Source organism: Montipora foliosa, chromosome 13 (assembly GCF_036669935.1).
Source record: "Montipora foliosa isolate CH-2021 chromosome 13, ASM3666993v2, whole genome shotgun sequence".
Classification (NCBI taxonomy): domain Eukaryota; kingdom Metazoa; phylum Cnidaria; class Anthozoa; order Scleractinia; family Acroporidae; genus Montipora; species Montipora foliosa.
Genome location: NC_090881.1, coordinates 26078343 through 26098784, shown reverse-complemented (window position 1 = coordinate 26098784; position 20442 = coordinate 26078343). Strand labels below are relative to the sequence as shown.

At 39.5% G+C, this 20442-nt stretch overlaps 1 protein-coding gene across 1 annotated transcript in view; it reads right to left on the bottom strand.

Annotated features, from left to right (window-relative positions):
* The window catches only part of LOC137981877 (A disintegrin and metalloproteinase with thrombospondin motifs 6-like), a 20919-nt gene extending 715 nt beyond the window's left edge, over positions 1-20204 (bottom strand). Inside the window, exons 1-21 of the mRNA XM_068828916.1 lie at positions 20073-20204; positions 19873-19898; positions 17556-17622; positions 14679-15010; positions 13286-13487; positions 12154-12296; positions 11778-11864; positions 10871-11004; positions 10314-10327; positions 9390-9498; positions 8038-8169; positions 5456-5612; positions 5173-5268; positions 4510-4649; positions 4297-4363; positions 3544-3628; positions 2854-2984; positions 2020-2143; positions 1632-1721; positions 1409-1453; positions 270-427 (exon numbers count right to left, since the gene is read on the bottom strand). Coding sequence (XP_068685017.1) covers positions 270-427; positions 1409-1453; positions 1632-1721; positions 2020-2143; positions 2854-2984; positions 3544-3628; positions 4297-4363; positions 4510-4649; positions 5173-5268; positions 5456-5612; positions 8038-8169; positions 9390-9498; positions 10314-10327; positions 10871-11004; positions 11778-11864; positions 12154-12296; positions 13286-13487; positions 14679-15010; positions 17556-17622; positions 19873-19898; positions 20073-20130 — 2397 coding nt within the window. The 5' untranslated portion in view covers positions 20131-20204. The remainder of the gene's footprint in view (positions 1-269; positions 428-1408; positions 1454-1631; positions 1722-2019; positions 2144-2853; positions 2985-3543; positions 3629-4296; positions 4364-4509; positions 4650-5172; positions 5269-5455; positions 5613-8037; positions 8170-9389; positions 9499-10313; positions 10328-10870; positions 11005-11777; positions 11865-12153; positions 12297-13285; positions 13488-14678; positions 15011-17555; positions 17623-19872; positions 19899-20072) is intronic.
* Between the last annotated feature and the right edge of the window lie 238 nt (positions 20205-20442).

Here is a 20442-nt window from a genome sequence, read left to right as displayed (position 1 = left end):
TGGAAAACGCTGTTTCCGAGCTTCCGGACTTCAAACTGGCTTGGTGAGCATACCCCCAGGCCTCCCTAGAACAAAGGGGGCCTTCGGCCCCGTTTATTAGCTCGGCAGGTACTAATTAAAGGGAGAAACTTACTTCAAATCTTACTGAAAGCATTGGTACCGTATATAAGAAAACTCCATATTCCCCTTCCGCTCCGAAAAAATATGTGATCATCTATCAGGTGTTTACGTCGCGAGTGCTTTTCTATGCAGGACGAACTATCACTTACCACTATTTTCAGAATCGTGTTGATTGGTCCATCAATTTCAATGCGGTCCGGAAATTTAACGTTATTGATGTAAGTTATTTTGGTTCCAGCAGCGTAGAATACCTTGCCCCACCAGCTGGGAATGGGGATCAGATTTGTTCCATTTTCATCTTGAACTCCTAAGAATGTCAATCAAAAGGTTTATGTTCCTCACTGAACGTATATGACTGCCACAACTAAACCCATCAGAAAAGTAAAGGCCGGTTTACTCGGTACGATTTGTCGGCCCGACGGCGTCGGAGTGCAAATCTTGCTTGTATTTTGACAGCCGATGAACGACTGATTCATGGAAATAAAAATCCGTCCGATTCAAAAATCTGTTGCAGTGCAACAGCTTTTTCTAAGTCGGGCTGACACTCCGAAAGAAAGCGCCATGTCAATCAAAGGGTATGTGAGTGGGTGATGCGCATAAAAACTTAAGGCTGGTTTTCACTAGCGACGGAGTCGGAGTCGGAGTCGTAAGAGCGCTTATGACCTAGTGAAAATCAAAGATCGTAGTCATAAGCGGAGTCATAAGCTCGACGGAATCCGAGTCAGAAGAATCAGAACGTTCCCATTTTCTTCCGATTGCGCTTATGACTCCGTCGCTTAAGATCCAGTGAAAACTAGATTGTCGGAGTCGGAAGCAGAAGCGAAAGAACCAACCAATCACAATGCTTGGAATCGAGTATTGTGATTGGTTTATTCTTCCGTTTCTGCTTGCGACTCCGACAATGCAGCAGTTTTCACAGGATCATAAGCGACGGAGTCATAAGCGGAGTCCGGTGTTCTGGTTCCGACTCCGACAGATTGATTTTCACTACATCGTATCGCTCTGCGCTTCTGATTACGACTCCGACTCCGACTCCGTCGCTAGTGAAAACCAGCCTTTACAATTTAAAGCCTTCAAAATAGCAGATATTAAAAGGACAACGGGAATATCTTTTGGGGAAAAATTACACGTTTTACACAATTTACACGGTACGATTTATCGGTCCTACAAAACCGGCCAACAAATCGTACCGTGTAAACCGGCCTTAAGGTCCGACTTTCTATTAAAAAGACTTCCCATTCTCAAATTTTTTGAGACAATTTCGTGATTTTATGAAGAATGATGTTACCTTGGTTAAGGATAGAGCTTTGAGATGTCATGCGAAGAGACTTTCCTATATGGATTAAAAGACACCTAAGAATCGAGTGAAACTTTAATTTGTTTTCTGATTTAAGTACTTAGCTGTGCGATCACTTGTCAGTGGCTGTGTATGTATTTTGGCCTCGTTTTTGACTTCTTTTTCACTTTGATTTTATTTTATTCTATAATGTAAGCATTAAACAAACGATCACCGAGCAAATTATAAGTGGCTGTTTTCTCCTCGAACACAACATGAGTACTGCCCACAGGTAGAACAACAATGGTATCCACTGCATGATAACCTGAAAGAGTATGTAAAATTTTAATTTGCCTTTTTTTCAACATGATACTAAGGATTTCTACTTTCAGTTTCGTTTATTAAGTGAGTGATCATACAATAGTAGTGATAGATCTCAGTTGGGGTTTGTAATATAGAGAGCTGTAGCTGGCTTGTGAAATTCATGTTACAGAATGGTCATATTATTGAATGCGATTAGATCTGCACGTGACCTGCGCACTACGTTTCTATTGGATGTCACTTGTAAATGATTAACAGGATGAACAAATGTCCACTTTATGTCGTAGAAAGGTCTTTCTTACCGTATCTTGAGAGGACTTTGGTGTAATATGAAGCTATCACAGTACACGAGTTTCCGTTACCATCACAAAGTCCGCATCGATCCCTGAATTTTCCGGACCAAAGCACGTGATCACATCCCACTTCCTGTTAAATGATAAGTGGGGAAGCCCAATGAATCATTATTAAACGTAACAGTTCTAATTACGTCAATTGGATTCTCGGATAGAAGACACCAAGCGCATTCGTATAGGCGTCGACCTCGTGCTTGTTGACTTAACCTTGGTAGAGAAGGTCTTAGGTTTTCGATCAAATGCAAGCAATGGAAACAAATCTACAGGACTTTGAAACATATATTCCTGTATAAATATGGACCGGATTTAAAAGCTCAGCTCCCCAAGTGGTTGAGCGATCGAAGAGCTACATGTAGTTAACAGTTTGACTCGGCACTTATTGAGGCTGATTGATGTTAGGGGAACCAGATCTTTTGGGGGTTATATGTATGCCATTTTCACTTCCTAGGAAATGTTAACGTTTCGATGTGTGTTTCAAAGATAATCTCTGCTGTCTTAGTGGGCACGTAAGGAAATGGAGCAAGCCCTGTTACAATGGTATTCAATAGGACGTAAAACGGCTTGGGCATAAAAGCTTAAATAATATTCTACTGATTTTGAAAGGCTCGACACTAGAGAAAAAGTGAAACTTCAAATCGCTACCATGTAACACCATGTAACACCATGTAACATCATCAAGGCCTACGATCAAGAAGTATCGCTCGTCGATCTGGACCTGAGAAGTATTGTAGATGTCCTTCCAGGATCCCGGGTGGAGTCTCTATATCTTTACAAATTTCGTACCTGGCATTCTCCATCCAGGCAGACGTCATAGACGGAAGCATCCAAACGATTGCAACGGGCTCCGTCCTTGACATTGCCATAGAAACTGTATGTATTTGCTAATTTACAAGCTAGATGGCAAGGATTGGCTCCTAAGTTTGTGTAACAAATAAAAGAACACTGTCAAAATATCATCATCATAATTTTCATTGTTATGCTTATAATACGGTCTTAATTATTGTCAACAGTTGTTTTCAAAGCTGGCGGCGCAATAAACATGTAACCATAACGCAGACCGAGTAGCTGCGTCCTATGCGAAGAAGGGAATCTTTACGGGCGTAACTGTTTACATGTTGATAACGAGCCAGTTACTTCCCATCAAAAACTACTAAATTCTTTGGTGTCAAAAACGCTAATGAGCCCATAGATTTGTAAAATTTGGAATTTTCAAGGCGTCATATCATTGGTCAGAGATTATCTGGTTTATCGGGTTCAAATTTTCAGAGTAAGCCCATTATGCAATGCACTTTCAATACTTTATTTTCTGCTGACTGATTTGAAAACGATAGCGTTTTGCTAATGAAATAAAAAAACGTGATCATTTGAAAAATCCCCGATAGAGGAGGACAATACAATTTAAGGTTATATTGAGTTGTGAGGTATCCTAATAAAGGTGACCTTTTCGTAACGTTTATTTCAAGTGTATCATACCTTGAACTTGATGAAAGGCGAAATTTTCATCAAATTGCCTACACTGCTGATCACGCATCTCAGTCTGACTTTCTGGACAAGTCACCTGATAGTTAAAACGAGTGTAAAAAGGGCGTGTTGTCGTATTCTTTGAAAAGCACATCTTAGTATCATATGAGTAACATACACATTTAATTTCTGACATTTTTTCTTCGTCCGTTTCTTCGAATTTTTAACATTTAGTTTTGTAATTGGCTGTGATTATTTTAGATGTATTATAATTCTTTATCACAAGTTTGGGACAGTGTTGAGTTTACCCAGGGTTTTTAATAGTTTTCCAAGTTTCCGGATTTGTTCGAAAAGTATAACGGACACGCCCGCCTTTTTTGAAGGGAGTCTTGCGGCAAGCTTCCCCAAGGATATTTCAAGCCCCGTTCCTGAGACTGGAGAGAACACGGATCTTTCTTAAATTCGCAGTAAAATTAACCAAGATTGCCTTTAAAATGGGGCTGTTTAGGAATGATAACAAAAAAAGACCACATGTTATGACGATTTCAAGTTTCATTTGGTTGTCCATCAGTTTACGAGAGGTCAGTGAGTTGGAAAAAAAAAACCTGGAAATGTATGCCATTTTAATCAATGAAAAGCCCACTGAGCCTCCGGCCTGAAGCAAAAACCATGGTCAGTAACCAGTTGATACTTATTTTCCAGGAAAGAAGTGAGAGCCTTTTTCGTCAGTCTCCCGCTAAAACAGAGGATTTTCCTGTTACTTACGTTGGCGTTGCATATTTCCCAAAATGCTTTGGACTCGCCAACACATCCTTCACCGCCATTCTGAGGTCTAAGGGGAACGAAAAGACAGATAAAGATGGCCTATTTATGCAAGACGTCCATTCGCCCGTGCACGCATGCAAGGAAAAACTACTTGACAGTAGAACAGTACTCAACTGATCCCTTTCAAGTTAGTATAAAGGAATTACTACTTACTGTGGGTTGGTACAACTTCTGTGTCGATGACGCAAGCCTCCGTCACATGGTGGGGAACACTCAGTGAATTCGGACCATTCACTCCAACCTCCATGGATCTTTGGTAAGCCATTATCAACACATGATCCTCTAATGCACCACTTACAATGGACAATTCAAACGGAAAGTATTTTGTTAAAATGTTGATAATCATAGCTGCTTATTCTTATCTCAAAGAGTAAATCCCGTTGATGCCTTTATTTTTTTTTTAGGTTTGTTTGAGACTCAGTATTTATCATTCTGTCTTGAAATTATTACATATTTGCAGTTCAAATTTATAAAATTTCGTGTATTCTCTATCATTAGAAAACGAGAGTACACAGACGAATTCAAAGTCTGCTACGAAGTTAGCCACAATCCATTGTAGCATTTAACTGATTTTTTTAATAACTCGGAGCAAGGGTATAATGATAAAAAGCTGTCTCATCTCTCTTTACCGCTCCATTGTCTTGTTTAATAATTAACACAAAAGTAGTCTTACTTCAGACGCCAACAACGACATAGCCACTTTTGTGCATAAAATAAGATCTACATCTTCAGCGTATTCGCAAAACCTTTCCATTTTTCTTCTCTTCACATGCAACAGAAATGTGAATCTCTTGGTAACTAAAACCCAGGTCTTACTTTCCTCTTTCCACAAGCTGTTCCCTCCAGTGGTCTTGATAAACGTGACTTGCATCTATACCCGTCTTGTGTGCAATAAAGAGCTTCACATGAGCCCTAACATTAAACGGAATCGAATGGAGGTAAATAGCATTAAATTTAGTAAACAATAGGTAGGTAAAAAAATCAAAGTTAAAAAATGTCAAAAAGGCAAAAAATGAGGCGTCTCGACGCTTCTCTGTTATCATTATATGGTCAAAAGTCAAAAATAAATTGTAATTCCTTTTCGACTATCCTAACATACCTCCCTCTGAACACATCGACTATACCCAGTCCCATACTGGTTAAGGCACTGTTTGTCCGCGTCCACTAGTTGACCTGGGAGCTTGGTTAGAGTTGATGGAGAAGATGTTGGACGCGTTGGGGATGGTGGATCATCAAGACACCAAGACTCGTTTCTCCTTTAATTTTGATAATAAACATATTGTCATCTCAGACTCGTAAGCCAATTCAAAACGTCTGATCTTAACGAGGCATAAGTATTCACCTCTCGTTTCCTTTATGCACGACCTCAGTTCAAATTTCATTCCGCCGACAACAGCAAGAGAGTTTGATTGGGGGAGGTAATGGGTTCAGTCGCCCCGTGTCTTGAAACTACTTACGAGAGCTGTTTCTTTGATATGTCAGGGGCGTAGGAGCCTTTAAGCCAGTAAGCCCGGATTTACAAACTTTTGGACATAATTATCCAAACTTTTTTCCCGGTGAATGATTTCTCTTTTGACTTCGCTTTTTTTTTAGGAAAAGATCAAGAAAGCAAATTTATAAATTTATTTAACCTCGCCTGGTTGTTTTAAAGTAAAGCCGAAACCATTTAAATGTGTGTGTACTCATAAATATCATAAAAGCTCAGAGAGCCGATCCTTTAGTTTGGACAGAGGTTTACGAGCGGGAGAAGCAGATGGCAGCCGAGTTCGTTATCGAGCCAAGGAGGCCAAGAACCACGGGAAGGCAACGCCATCGGGCAAATATCCAAGCCGCAGCTCTTGAATCCTACTGGCAAATAGCCGTGTATTTTCCCCTCATCGATCACCTTGTACAAGAAATGCAAGACAGCCTACTGTCACAGGAGGATCCATTCTTAGGACAATATCTTGTCCCTTAAAAGCTACGTGCATGCATTCACAAGCGACGTTCGGGATAAGGCACATACAAAACCGATCTGTCTGAGAAGAGAGAGAATATGATAGGGAGATCCTTAGATCGAAAACGAAGTGGCAGCATTCCCCTCCTTGTGAGAGCCCAACGACCTTGCCAGAAACCCTGGAGAGCGCAAATCCAGTCCTCTTCCCAAACGGAAATGCGGTACTCACCATTCTCCTCACATTGCCGGCCCGGATTTCAACGGCGAACCCGGAACGCTCTGTCAGTTCGACGCGCCAAGTAAAAGCCTACTTGAGTGCCACCATTAAACTTTAAACGGAGCAGTTGTGTTCCCTTGCTCTGATTCATGCGTACCGGGAAATGACCGTAGACGTGGAGACTGTGGTCCGTGATTTTTTGCGGCAGAAAGAACAGTCTCCTTATAGAACTCCATAGGGATCCATACTCAACAAAACTCGGGTTTTTGTCGAAGAAATATTGTTAAGATAGGCTAACATTTTTCAAATGAATGAAGGGGGCAGTTTCTAAAGAAATTGTGGTGCTGCGTCGGTGGGGAAGTAGTATACAAAAATTTGGTTTATCAACGGAGTTGATAATGTAAATTGGCCACCGTACAGAGATTCTAAAAGCTGACGTTTCGAGCGTTAGCCCTTCGTCAGAGCGAAGGCTTTTAGAATCTCAGTAAATTTCTGTAAATTTCGAAACGTCAGCTTTTAGAATCTCTGTGCGGTGGCCAATTTACATTATCAACTCCGTTGATAAACCAAATTTTTGTAACATTTTTCAAAATGCACCAGTGGTTTTCTTCGTGTTTTACAGACATCTAGAGTTCCAATGACTTCACGAAAAACGTCTTTTTGTAATGGAAATCGCGTTGATATTGAAGAAAGAGTCACTGAGACATGATGACATTAAAAAATATGGTTCCTTGTTTGTAAAGCCATCCAGGGTTATGATAAAAAATTCACGAAGAAACCACTTTACACCTGTTAATAAGTCCATTTTTTTGCTCCTCTAACTTCCACGAAATCGCAAAGTTTGGAACGGGCTTACAACCAAATATGGCTAGCTACGCCCCTGTATGTCATGCTTAAATGTTTGGAAGTTCTTGATTCCTAGTCTAAGATGGATCAACTGTCCGACCCTTTTGAGGACTTTCAAAAACGTCGGAAGTAAATACAGCGATATAACTCAGACGCTTTTGACTTGCAAGATGTGGAGAATTTGTGCAGTTGGTGTTTTTAACCCTTCCGCTAGAATTTGCATATAATTATATCGCTGTTTTTAAATCGAATCCCAACATTATCACCAGGGGCCAGATATTTTTTCTAAGCGTGTTTAAGTGTCATATCTTAAGAATTGGAGCCCAATTTTAAAAAATCTCGATACTTCCTAGTAACCAATCACTGAATGCCAAGGAAACGGTGGAGCTGAGTATTGTCAAATATTAATCAGCATCAGTAAATTAGCTAAATGATTTTTATCGACTCTTGGAATAAGGGATATCATAATAAGTAATGAGACTCCATGCTGCCCCGTTTGAAAATTGTCGGACTAAAAATTCTTCTGCGCTACCAAATTGTACTCGGTCAACGTCCTCGCTAAATTTTCGCCGTCTTTGGAGTTCTTTTTGTTCACTGATTATTTTCAAATTGGACAGCATGAAACTCACTGAGGGGGCTGCCGAAGTATAAAGATGCAAAAATAAATAAAACTTAAACTTACGATAAGAAGTATTGCAGACCTCGTCTGCTGCACGAAGACCACTCGAGAGACTTGGGTCCCGACGTTTGAACCGATGACATGATGTTTACATAGTTAGGGCACGACTCCCTCCCATCGTGATTGAGATGAAGGCTGTGAAAGGTTAGATATTTTGCATGTAGTTTCTGTTTTCACCCATGCAAGAAGGAACATTTAGTTACGATATTCGTGTTAATTAGTACATTGTACTGATATAGTGCTTTCTCGGGATTTCTTTAGCCCTTGCAGTGTGGGTTTTAAAATGAAATATTCAAGTGATGCGCTGGGCAGTAACATACGCACTAAGTTTTGCAGGGAAGCATCAGAATGGGGTGATTTTTTATTTATTTAAGCAACAGCATTTATGTTGTCGGTCAAATCCGGTCTCAGGTTGAATCAGGTTTTACGTAGGTTAAATTGGTAATCCTCATTTTTTATAGGTTGAATGACTGAAAACCCAATACCTTCAATCAAGCTCCGTCTTACGCATCTCAACACATCTTAATGTTTCGTATCACCTTATCGGTTTCTGTATTCATACACTTATCCATTCAGTCTCAACTTTAGGAACCCTTAGATTCTAGGGCGAGAACAAGAACGAGTACGAATTTTGACTGCCAGTTTTTGGCGAAAATACTTACAAAATTCATAACCCGTACGATCAATCTTACCCTTTGTTAGCAGTATACTAGGTTGCTCAGTTATTCTTATTGCTGGTAACTGAGCCTTTTGGCTAATAGAAAAATGCCAAAAAACCCGTGTTGTTGACTTGTTTTGACGGGACGACGTTTTTGCAAAACCTCGTACCAAAATGACGACGGTACCACGTTTTTGCCGCAAAATGACGCTGGTTTGCGGGCGCGCGCTGTTGTTTTGTGAGAAAATCTCATACTCGTAGTCATTCTTGTCCTATAATCTAAAGGTCCCTTATACAACATACTAAGGGAAAAAAGACCTATCCTATGCAATTACCGATACTCGAACTCGCACCTTCCAGATCTCTAGTCCTGTTTTCACCAACACACTACAACGACGAAGATGCTCAATCCACCACAGTTCTTTTCATTATTTGCTTTTGTATAAGTCAATTGATATCCATGTTAAGTGACCAAAACTAACCCTAACCTGACCATAATTTGTCTCTAGGCTTAATTTAGGCTCCAAAGAAAGTTTCTTCAGTTCGTCTGAGTGTGTATTCAACCTAGGTAAACTGAGGATCACCAATGTAACCTATGTAAAAACGGATTCAGCCTGACAACCGATTTTACTGGCAAACATTTATACCCAAAACTCGGTATTGTTTGTGAGTGATAACGCAAGCATTCTTTACTTACTTGTGACCAGTTTCGTGTGCAATCAAATAAGCAGTCTGCAATCCATTGTCACCTTGCACATTGACAAGATCTTTACGATAGCAGATATTGCTTAATACCGGTGCAACGCCTATTAGTAATAAGAGGTTGAAGAGGTAAATACGAATACAGATACAATCTTCATTTATACACGATATTAAATTCAAAGCTAAAAGCTTGTTTGGTCGTGTACAAAATTACAGATTAGTGATAAAATAAAATGCTAAAAAAATATTAAAACTACATTCAAGGGAATATATTAAAATCATTCATAATAAAATAGGCATTTAAAGAATTTAAGAGGACAATTCAAAATATGAAATTCTTAGATCTGTTGTTGATTATTTGCGGGGCTAAAACGTTGAAATTAAAATCGTTAAAAGCCTAACATTTAACGACATTTTTCAAAAAGTATTAAATGTCCGTGTAGTCTAAAATAAAACATTTTGAACGACCTATGGCGTTCCAGAACACAGCCCCTCTATAGGCAATGGAGTTGATCGTATTTTTGACGCAAAACTCGGAGTTATCAACCCATTCTTCATTTTTTAAACAGATCTGTTGCTGTGGGTTATCAACTGTTCAGCTAAAGCGTGTGGAAGCGTACCATAGAAACCTTTGTAAAAAAGCTTAATTATACAAAATTTACATCCATGCTTTAAGGTGTTCCATTTTACAGTAGCCTGAGCTAAAACGTCAGGTTATTGATAAGTGGAGTATAGAGCTCACCAATTTAAGTATTACTGAAGCACCATAGCATTGAAGCCACTTGTAATCCTATATATAAGTGTCCATACATTAAGAGACAATTCCTTAAATTGTCCAGACAAATCTCCCTTTTACATTATGCTTCGTTGAAAATAGTCAGATCCTGTAACCTAACCTTGCAAAAACAATCAATCTTACCTCCGATTGGACCACTGTAGGGGAAAAAAAGAACAGAAAATACGACAAAACCTTAGTAAAATAAAGTGTTGTTATATTGATGCAGTATATGCACTCATTTTATTTGGCGCACGAGGGCCTATTGTGCCATAGCTTGTACGAAGTAGGCATTTGACATATTTCTCGATAAAGCAAAAACAAACAAGTCGGAAAACAGAAAAACGGCAACAATCACATGGACACTCCCTACACCAAAACGATATCAACAGTAGTTGTATTACCACCACCTCAGTGTGAGAGGCAGGGTACTTGTTGATATATGGTTATATTTTTATTATTGATCTTGCGTCAAGTGTCAGTTGTCTTGCCGCCGCAACTCGCTTCGGTGGCTGAGTATTTGGTGTGTAGTGGGTAAATGAGATCAAAACAGTACACCGACAACTGAACGCGCAAGTAGCAACACCAACTTGCCATCCCCTTCAAAACTTTGGAATCACCAATGAGCGCCAATGTACCAACCTCCCCAATGTACAACGCGCATTTGTGATGTAATGTAATGGTTAACCCTTTCATCTTACCTGCGGATGAGAGATGCAACATCGAATTGCAGTGGATCGGACTGGTTATCTCTGTTATTGGCTCGGGCCCAAGTACCGAGTTTTTGCACTACCTTGACATGTGAAATACGTGAATCAGAAGGGTCTATACCGAGCTAATAAGGAAAAAGAGAGGAGACAAATCTTACAGCCCTGCATTGATTTCCACTGCCCTCTACTGTTGCTTTTCTTAAAAGCTAACAGATGAAGGGTTTTAAATTGTGTATTGTGTGTTTTTTAATTTTACGATTGCATATGACCTGTTGACTACATCGATCCATGTTTATTTAGTTGATTGAGTAAAAAGCCCTAGTTTCTTTGGCTTCGCTGAGCTACACATGCAGATTTGGTCTAAGTGGACACCGTTTTTTTATCACATGATGCGCTTCGTCTAATCAGTTTAAGGGAAATGCTTTTTATCTACCCGAGCTGATGAAACGAAGAATAATCCAATATTGATAAATCTATTGGTAGATAGATAGCCTTTAATTTGAAATTTTAAATATTTAAAGCTGTGAAGCTTGTAGGGTCGTTTGTGGCTTAATCAGAAGCGATAAATACAAGCGTTTCCGCCAGAAAAGCGTCGCGCTCGAAACGCTCTTTCGAATTTGTATGGTGACTTCCTACTTTCACTTGTTTAGTTTATATATATATATATATATGTTTCCTGCATTTTTCATGTTTTCTTACTCGTTTTATGTATTTTAGTGCAATTGGCATAGGATTTCATTAATGTGGCCCGAATCTAATCATACCAGAGAGACGTACATTTCAGGCATCCTGCTGAAGATTACGTCGATCGTGCGAACATTACTTCCAGGAGATTGTCGATATCTTTTGCCAATGTAATAAGAACCAAGGTTATCATATTGAACTTATTTTTGTATACCTCTTTGTTTGTGATAAAAATAAGACGTGATACGACGTAATTGATCCTGATATCACCAGCTGTTCTGTCCTGAAAAATTGCATTTACCTGTGAAAGCCAACGAACATCAATTAGACAATGATGTGCGTTCAAGGAAACATCTGCCTGAGCAATTGTGTAAATGTTCTTTTTTTTTTTTTTTTAATATCTTGCCGGATTGTTTGGGATTTCCAGTTGCCCAATCCTTATATTGACTAGGACTCGTTAACTTTACCCAGTCGAATCAAAAACGGATATCGTTTCAGTGTACCTATTGGTTGGCCGGAAACCCTGTGAATAATTAATGAACACGAGATATAGTTATTATTCTTGTTTTAGTATTACTTATCTGCCGTACAATGCTAGCAATAAGGAGAAGGAATTCTTCCGCCTTTTCTCCATGACTTGCAACCACTTGCTCGTCTGCCAATAATGCCACTTCCAGATATTTACTAATCAATCCTGCTCTCGTGAGTAACTGTCGGGGTCTTTTGTCTCTATCTGCAAAGTAGATTACATTCAGTTTATCTTGAATACGTCGTGTCTATGAGTTTTGAATAGTGTTTGTTGAAGCGATATATATGGATGTTACCATCGTCTAAACCTACTTTGCTTGTTCTCTACTTGGCAAATTTGAAAATCAATTTGATGTCAACGTTTGCAAACAGAAAACAACTATTTCAAGGAAGGGTTATGTGAACGAGATGAAACGACCTAAGTTTCTGAAGATTCACATGAAATCATAGTAATTCACTGCTCGTAAGTGTGTATGGTTTCACACTTGGAGCTTATCCTGTTTGAATTTCGATCCAGAAACACTCAATTACAAACGATGTTTTCAGCTTACTTTCCATGGTTTGGTAAAAGTGAGAGAAAACCTATATGTTCATCAAGGCAGCACTCTACACGAAAGCCAGCTTACGCTGTACAAAGCCTGGTCAGAAACATATGATATTATGCCAACATACAGCGTTAGCGAAAGCAAAGAAATTCTAGAAGAGCGATAGGTATAGTTTGCAAAGATCTTCGAAAAAGTACCAAGAGATCGCAAGAATAACATTTAAGTGAATTCTCTTTATTGAACGTCGGTAGTTCCTTGAGCTACGAGGCTGGTATCAATAGAAGCCGACGGTGCACCCTTTACCCCCCTCCCTCTGTCAGTGCTCCATTTTACGGGTATTTAAAGCTATAGCTACACGGATCAGAGGAAAGTCGAAACAGACGCTGAAGTCAGCGAGAATCTAACTGGAGACCTCTTGGTCCGATAGGCGCGCTCCAATCAGTTGAGCTACGCCTGCTCAAACAGACTTACTTAGTAACAGGAACAAAATGTGGACATGGCTAAAAAAAAAGAAGCTTACCATCGATTGACGCGACGGCGAGATATTTCGTAGTGTCTGGGCTTCATCGCCGGGGATGAAATAACATTCCAGTCACTTCTTCGAAACTGTGTATCAGTTTAGAAAACCTCTTATTTTCGTTTTACTTACGTTCCTTTTCGTCTGCATAAGTAGAGGCACCTTTTTTATACTGTGATGAGCTGAGCAGGTTTTCACAGGTTTCGTGTTCCGTCACTGTTTTCCTGTAAATAAGATGCGGTTTTCCTCCATGCGTACCGTTGGCGTGTTTAGCCAGATGCGGAGGCAAAGCGTAAATCACAAACGTATCGTTTGACCGTTTCAGGAAACCAGTCTGTCAAGATGAGAAAATATGTCGCGTATGAAAACGAGGAAAAAGGAAAGGAAAGAACTTTATTTAAGTGTCTAGTAGATTTAGCGCTGGAGCACTAATTGGGAACACTGTAAAGTGAAATTAACAATTAACACAACAAGTCAAATGTTGGTTTTTGAGGAGAGGGGAAACCGGAGTACCCGGAGAAAACCTCTCGGTGCAGAGTAGAGAACCAACAAACTCAACCCACATATGACGCCGAGTCAGGAATTGAACCTGGACCACATTGGTGGGAAGCGAGTGCTCTCACCACTGCGCCATCCCTGCACCCCCAGGATTTGGATGTTTTCGTTCAATACGTGAAGCTGATAGCCTTTCTGTTGTGAAGACAACCTAACAAACACTCTTATCAATACTGGATACGACAGAGCTCAGTACTGTGATCTTTCCAGATCGGTCGCTATACCAACCCCGAGGTTGTGCTAGGCGTGTCGTCACTTCGTCACCGCAACTACACCGTCCGACAAAGACCTAATATACTTTTGACCTATCTTCCTGTTAGCTTAGCCAAAATACTATTCAAATGTAAATTTCAATGACTTGACCCTCCTAATTTTACCCCCCCCCCCCCCCCGGGTCTCTCTCTCCCTTGCTCTTCCTTCCTGTGTAGCTTTTTTCCAGATTCGACGCGAGCTAAGCCATTATCAGTTCCTCATTTGTCAACGGTTTTAGTAAAAATACCAATTCTGAACACTCATTTCTCACGAGCCCACCAAATTCAGTCAAATATTCCTGGTTAAAATGTTCCCACCGTTAAAATTCCACCGTAGAATTCAAGTGCAAACGATTTTCTTTCATTTCAATCCGCTAGCTGCGCAGTTGAAGCCCTGCCAGCGACGTCAGGCAGCTGTTAGTGTCCTAAACGAATCGATAAAACGATGAAAGAGAGCTTTTTTAACGCTCAACACCTCACAGCGACCGTTGAGTTTTCGCTTGGTTACGAGTCTTTGTTGGTGGCTTGGTAACGAGTCTTTGTTTGTCTTTGTTCGTTACCAAGCCATTCTGAAATTATGTCAATGTCGGCGATTTTTGATACACTGGCATAGCGTTTTGCATCAAAGTTGAAAATGGTGTTTTTGAACGGGAAGTTAGAGAAAGTATGATACAAAATAAAAACACGTAAAAAACTCCAGAGCTCAGGTACTATCTTACCATTCCGTCGCTAATGCTCAGGGCCACTAAAGAGTTTGGATCTGGCAAGAGTTTTCCAACCAAGTAATGGGTAGTTTTTGAAAGTGCTCTTCTGATTCGTCTACCATATTGGTCACGTGTTTCCAACTGGAGACCATGCGCCATAAACTTTTTGTTTCGTCTAACATGAATGTGGAAGTGTTCATGTAAAGCGTCGATTTTGTACTGGACCTCATCATGATTTGCTTCATTTTCAATCATAGTACGCTTCGTTTTTTCCGGTCCAAGGAAATATGATTGAAATTCGCCTTTTTCGGTTACTCGATAAGGTATTGTGACATTGTATTCCGGAACTGAAAAAAAATGTGGTAGAAAAACTTGATTATTGATTCTGAAAACGTAGGATTACGGGAGAAGAGGGCTGAATAGCTTTCAAATTCAGTCTGCACCTCACTTATGTAACACACAGCTGAGCATTCAAACAACTGTAGAGATAAAAAAGTAATTTGACTAAATGAGTTATCGTGACGTTAGGATGCCAAGTGGAACCCATAATTGGTTTGGAACTGTCTTGGATTCGCGTACGATGAAGACGTTAATCATTCCTTTGAATTTTATAGTTTTACCTCATCCGCACCATGTTTATTGTTATCTGTGCTAGGAAACTGAGCTGCAGGGTTGCCTTTTTGTGATAGTAAGTGAAATACACAATATGTGTAGTGCACTATAAGTACAGTACACACTATGTCTCCCGGGCTGTAGGAGTGTAAATCCGTGGTGCCAATAGGCCCGCAGTGCGTGCATAAATCAAAAATAAACAGGTCTGTTGGAAGCGTGCTTGAGTTTCAACAAAATTAGCCCCCAAATCGGCAAGAATTGTGACACTGATGAATGATAAAGCCACCGCTATTTCCAAAACGATGGAATTACCTGGTGATAGATAACCTCGTCTAGGAGAGTAAATTTTTGACTGCAGAAACAATGGTCAACCTCAAGAGTTGGGCGATTGTGATCTTTGTGTTGAATTCGCACATTTTAACACTTGAAAGAAAAAAACAATCTAACAAAAACAAAAACCCGGTGTCTTGCCATCATTTTGACACAGATGTATCCTGTCTCGCGAGTAAACACGCAAGGTAACTTGATCACGGCGCCCGCTGAATTTGATGTCACTTTCGATTTTGCGATTTACATGTGCAGCCAAAAGTACAATTAAAAAATTGAACTTAGCAAAAATCTTCTCAAATGTTTTTCCCTCATGGTAACTATTTATATTCTCGATTCAAGTTGTTTTCATGTCGCAAACTTTGTTGCTGATGACAAAATATTTTATTGTCGATCGACACTTACTGACAAGGCTTAACTTCAGTGAACTTTTGTCGTAGAAAGCTTTCAGACGCTCAGAGTGCATGCTTACACTTGTGGTGAAAAAAAAGTTGAAAATGATCAACATGCCAGCCTCGAAGCCAATGTTTCACGATTCCCTTTTATTTTCTTCAATCTCTCTGGGTTACCTAAGGCATCTACCATGGCACTATAATGATATACGGTACCAAAACAATATCGTGTACTATTAGAGCTGCATATTGCGCAAAGATAACTTGAATTTCCTGGAAGATAAAACACAGCTCAGTTGACAATTATGGAATAAAGCGCCGTGTTACTGCACCACCACACGTAAGCAATGCATGCCTATTTTTGTTGTTGAGATGGGATGCGCAATACAGAAAGCAGAGATGGAAATGTCGTCTTTTGATTAATCAAAGTTGAGTTTACTGCTGGCTTGCTGCTGAGTAAAATAATCTGACTCCCTCCTGCTTTTAAACTTTAAGAGATAATAAATTACTTTACCTACCCTACTTAACATTAATCGTTAAGGTAATTTTTTAGTTTTCTATGCTTATGCTGCCATTACTTATTTATTTAGCTATAGCGGTGTCCAACTAGAAAGCTCTGCTCCTTTGGAAACAGCACACCTATTAACTAACTATATTATGGCCTAATATCGTTCTTCTCTTTTTCTATTATTTATAATAGACATTGTGTGTAAATGCTTCTGATAGTGTGAATAAAGAATTGAATTGAAAATCGTGTTACCTACATGGCGTTCCCTTGCGTCGATTCTCAACCATTAAAAGAGATTTAACACCGCGTTTACAGCGAACGGCAAACGTCGGACTGAAATTTCCCGTTGTTTAGGGGGTTATGGTCCATCGTTGATTGGTTGTTTGTTTTGGTCCATTGTTTTCTGCTAAACCAATCCCAGGAGACGTTGTAATAACTGCCTACTGCCACCGAAATTTGCGCAATGCCAAAAATGGAAGAAACCTTCCGTTTTAGTGAATTTGTTGTCTGTTAGCTCCAGACATCAAGCTACTTTTTTAAGAAGCAAGATCGATAAGTTAAAATAAGAGGATTTTCATGCTTTTATGAAATGCAAGCAGCGCGAATTCTTTTTTGCCGTTTCAGGTGAACCCGATACTAAAACTCTCCAATGACTTGAATTGATTTGGAGGTATGCATCCACAATCGCAATAATTGCTTAACTCGTCGCCGCGCAGGATTCATCCCATATTATTAATACGAACTCTGTGATTTCAAAAGTCCACTTCATGAAAGAGGGACCATTGATCTAAGACTAAATTAATGAGCTAGATTTTGGTTAGAGAAAAAAAAGTGTTCGAAAGGGGTAGAGTTTTATTTACTTCTTTACGCTGTTGTTAGAAAGAATAATGTATTAGTTGTCCCAAAAAAGGAATCATGTGGCATTTGTCTTGGCATGAGAAGAATGAACGCCTAACTTTGCTTCTGGATGGACGTGGACTGGCTAAGTCGCTTATTGACGAGCTTGGTTTTTCGTGTAAACCATCGATTATCAATAAAGAGATCAAAGTATACCGTTAAGCGAATTGTCCACAGCAAAAAACCGCTTTAGTTCCTTTCTTGACATGAAATGATGAAGTCGCTGCAAAAAAAGAACACCATATAGAAAAATAAAAACCAACTCTGGACCAACAACTAACTAAACTTAAATTTAGCGTACACATGCATTTTCCACATGTCAATAGAACTCACATCTGTTGTTTCATGTTCAAGGGTTTCAGTTCGGCCGAAGCGAGCGAAGGTTCAAACAAATTACGAAAATATAGGGCCTGAAGACAGAATCCACTTGATGTTAAAGGTGTCCATACCATTGGTTCAGAGACCTTTTCTCTTATTATTATTATTATTATTATTATTATTATTATTATTATTATTATTATTATTATTATTATTATTATTATTATTTATTTATTTATTTTCACATGACTTCGTTAAAAAATTCGAAAACTGAATTACGGGATCAGAGCCAAAGCCAGGCCTAATGGCCTAATGGTCAGCAAAGATTTAGTGATGCCATCGTGTAATCACTCGACAACAGGACAGCGCGGGACATTATCGTGCATGCGAGGGAGCAGAAAGGACGGGGAAGTTTGTATTTCAAGGTTGAGTTTATATGCAAGGTTTTTACTGTATAAATATATTGTAACAAAGCTACGCTACTTAAAGATACTACATTAAAGACAAAATAATTTACTTAAGTACGGCAAGAATTAACACATACACAAAAACACGCCCAAGAGACAAATAGAAAACGGAGAAGTTGCAAAACAGTTAGTAGGGACCTTAAGATCTACGACGGCGACGTCAACGAAAACGTCACCTCAAAATAAAACTTTGCTCTATTATAAGTCTTTCGCGATTATTCCATCTCGTTCACCTCCTACAATATGGACGAAGTATCCCAAAAATAAATTGGTACGAGCGATTTCAGAGTGAAAACAGAGAATGAAAGATTCTCTGTGGTATGCTCACGTTGTCGTCAAAACCTAAAATTTAGTGATTTCACGTCGTCGTCATGCAGAGAACCGCAAAAATATGAGCTCAAATCCGTGCCGCACGTGCAGCACGATTATTTATGCTCTTTTAACCAATGATATTATTGTTTTCTGGCGTTTTCGACGACGTCGTCGTCGTAGATCTTAAGCTCCCTAGTATAAAAGGAAGAATGCGGACCCGGACTGCGGACCGGGTGTAAAACACGAACTGAAAGCTGCGAACCAGGTACAAAACACGGACTAAGTAGAAAACACTGTGGAAAAGGCACAGAGCAATTAACGAAATGGCAACAGGCTGACGACATGAATTAAAGTCTGAAATGGAAATGGTGGAAATAATGTTTCGACCATAATTGTCACGTCCTTAACTGACACTTGATAGATGTTAGCTGACGTTTCCTCAGAGCTAAGACACCAGCTTTATATTTAGAAATCGAGAAATTTGAAAGACTTCAGTGGGAGATGCCATTGTGATACTTAGTTTTTGTTCACCTCGGTGTCACACGGGTCTATCTTTGAACAGCACTCGACCAAGAGAATAGCTGTTATAGTCCATGCCCTGATTTAGTAAATTACGCGTACTCACTACCGACTTCAGCTTCTTACGCATACTTTGGCAGTAAAGATTGCGTGTCAAGGCAAACCACTCTTCCTTTGTGTTGAATCCATCCGGCCATCCTGGCTCGAACTACGACAACAGCAGTAAGAGGACTTTAATATAAAGATGGAAATATACGAAGAGTTGAAGTGTGTGCCTGAAATATTTCCATTCTTCCCCATAACAGTTTTTCCGTTCCCTCTAGTCTAAAACTCTTGGAGTAAAGTACAATTTTGAGAAAATCTATACTCTTACTTTCTCTAGCTCGGTCGATGTTGCAACTGAGCATTTATTTGTACGTAGCAATATTTTGCCACAGAATGAGAGGACTCAATACCTCTGTATCTGGGCCAGTACACTCCTAGTTTTGTTCTATACTCCGTTTTTTGGTACTCAGATGTTTCATAGCTAGTCCGCAGTCCGCCGTTTATACCAGGTCCGCGTTTTATACCTGGTTCAGTCCGCGTTTTATACCTGGTTCAGTCCGCCTTTTATACTAACCGATTTGCAAAACTTTTAAGTGGACAAGCTTTAGAGACTTAAATAATAGGATTTGAGACATCTTCCCTACGTTTATGTTGTTCTCAGTGGATGTTTGAAGTCATTTGTTTCTCCTTCTGTGAATGTTATCATTACATCCTTCTTATACTTGAGAATGAGTCAATTAATGTAAATAATGTTATGTATAGTTACTAAACTAAACTGATGAATCATTCAGCAAACAGGCGGATTATCTAACCTCGCAAGAAACCAAGCAGTTATCTCCTAGAAAGATGGAGGAACAAAAAAGAAAAACCATAACATGACTGAATCACAAGGAATAAAACTTTTTCTATTATTTCTCAACAGAGGAATGAAATTCTTTATGTCGAAGCTATTTGGGTTCCCTTCACTCTCGAAAATAATGCAGGTATGTTGTTATTATTGAGCCGTAATTACCTTCAAAAAATAGCCACATCAAATAGGTCACTGCCCAGGTCAAAGCTGTGAGCTTCATACCACCACCGAACAAATCGAACTTGAAAGAATATTAGACTAGGAAAAAAAGAACATACCATCATCAACCACAGAACAACAATGACACGTGTAATAGGCCATTTCCGAGTTCCTGTCTGCCCCTCTTCAAAGCGAGTCTAAGTGCAAAGTTTTTGTGATGGTAATTAGTTATACTTTACATATGAATGAAAACTAATTATCATAAGAAAAACTTCGCACTTAGACTCGCTTTGAAGAGGAAGCCGACAAGAACTCGGAAATGGGCTATTAAGATAATACTGCAGGGAGTTTGGAAACAACACCTAAGGCCGCG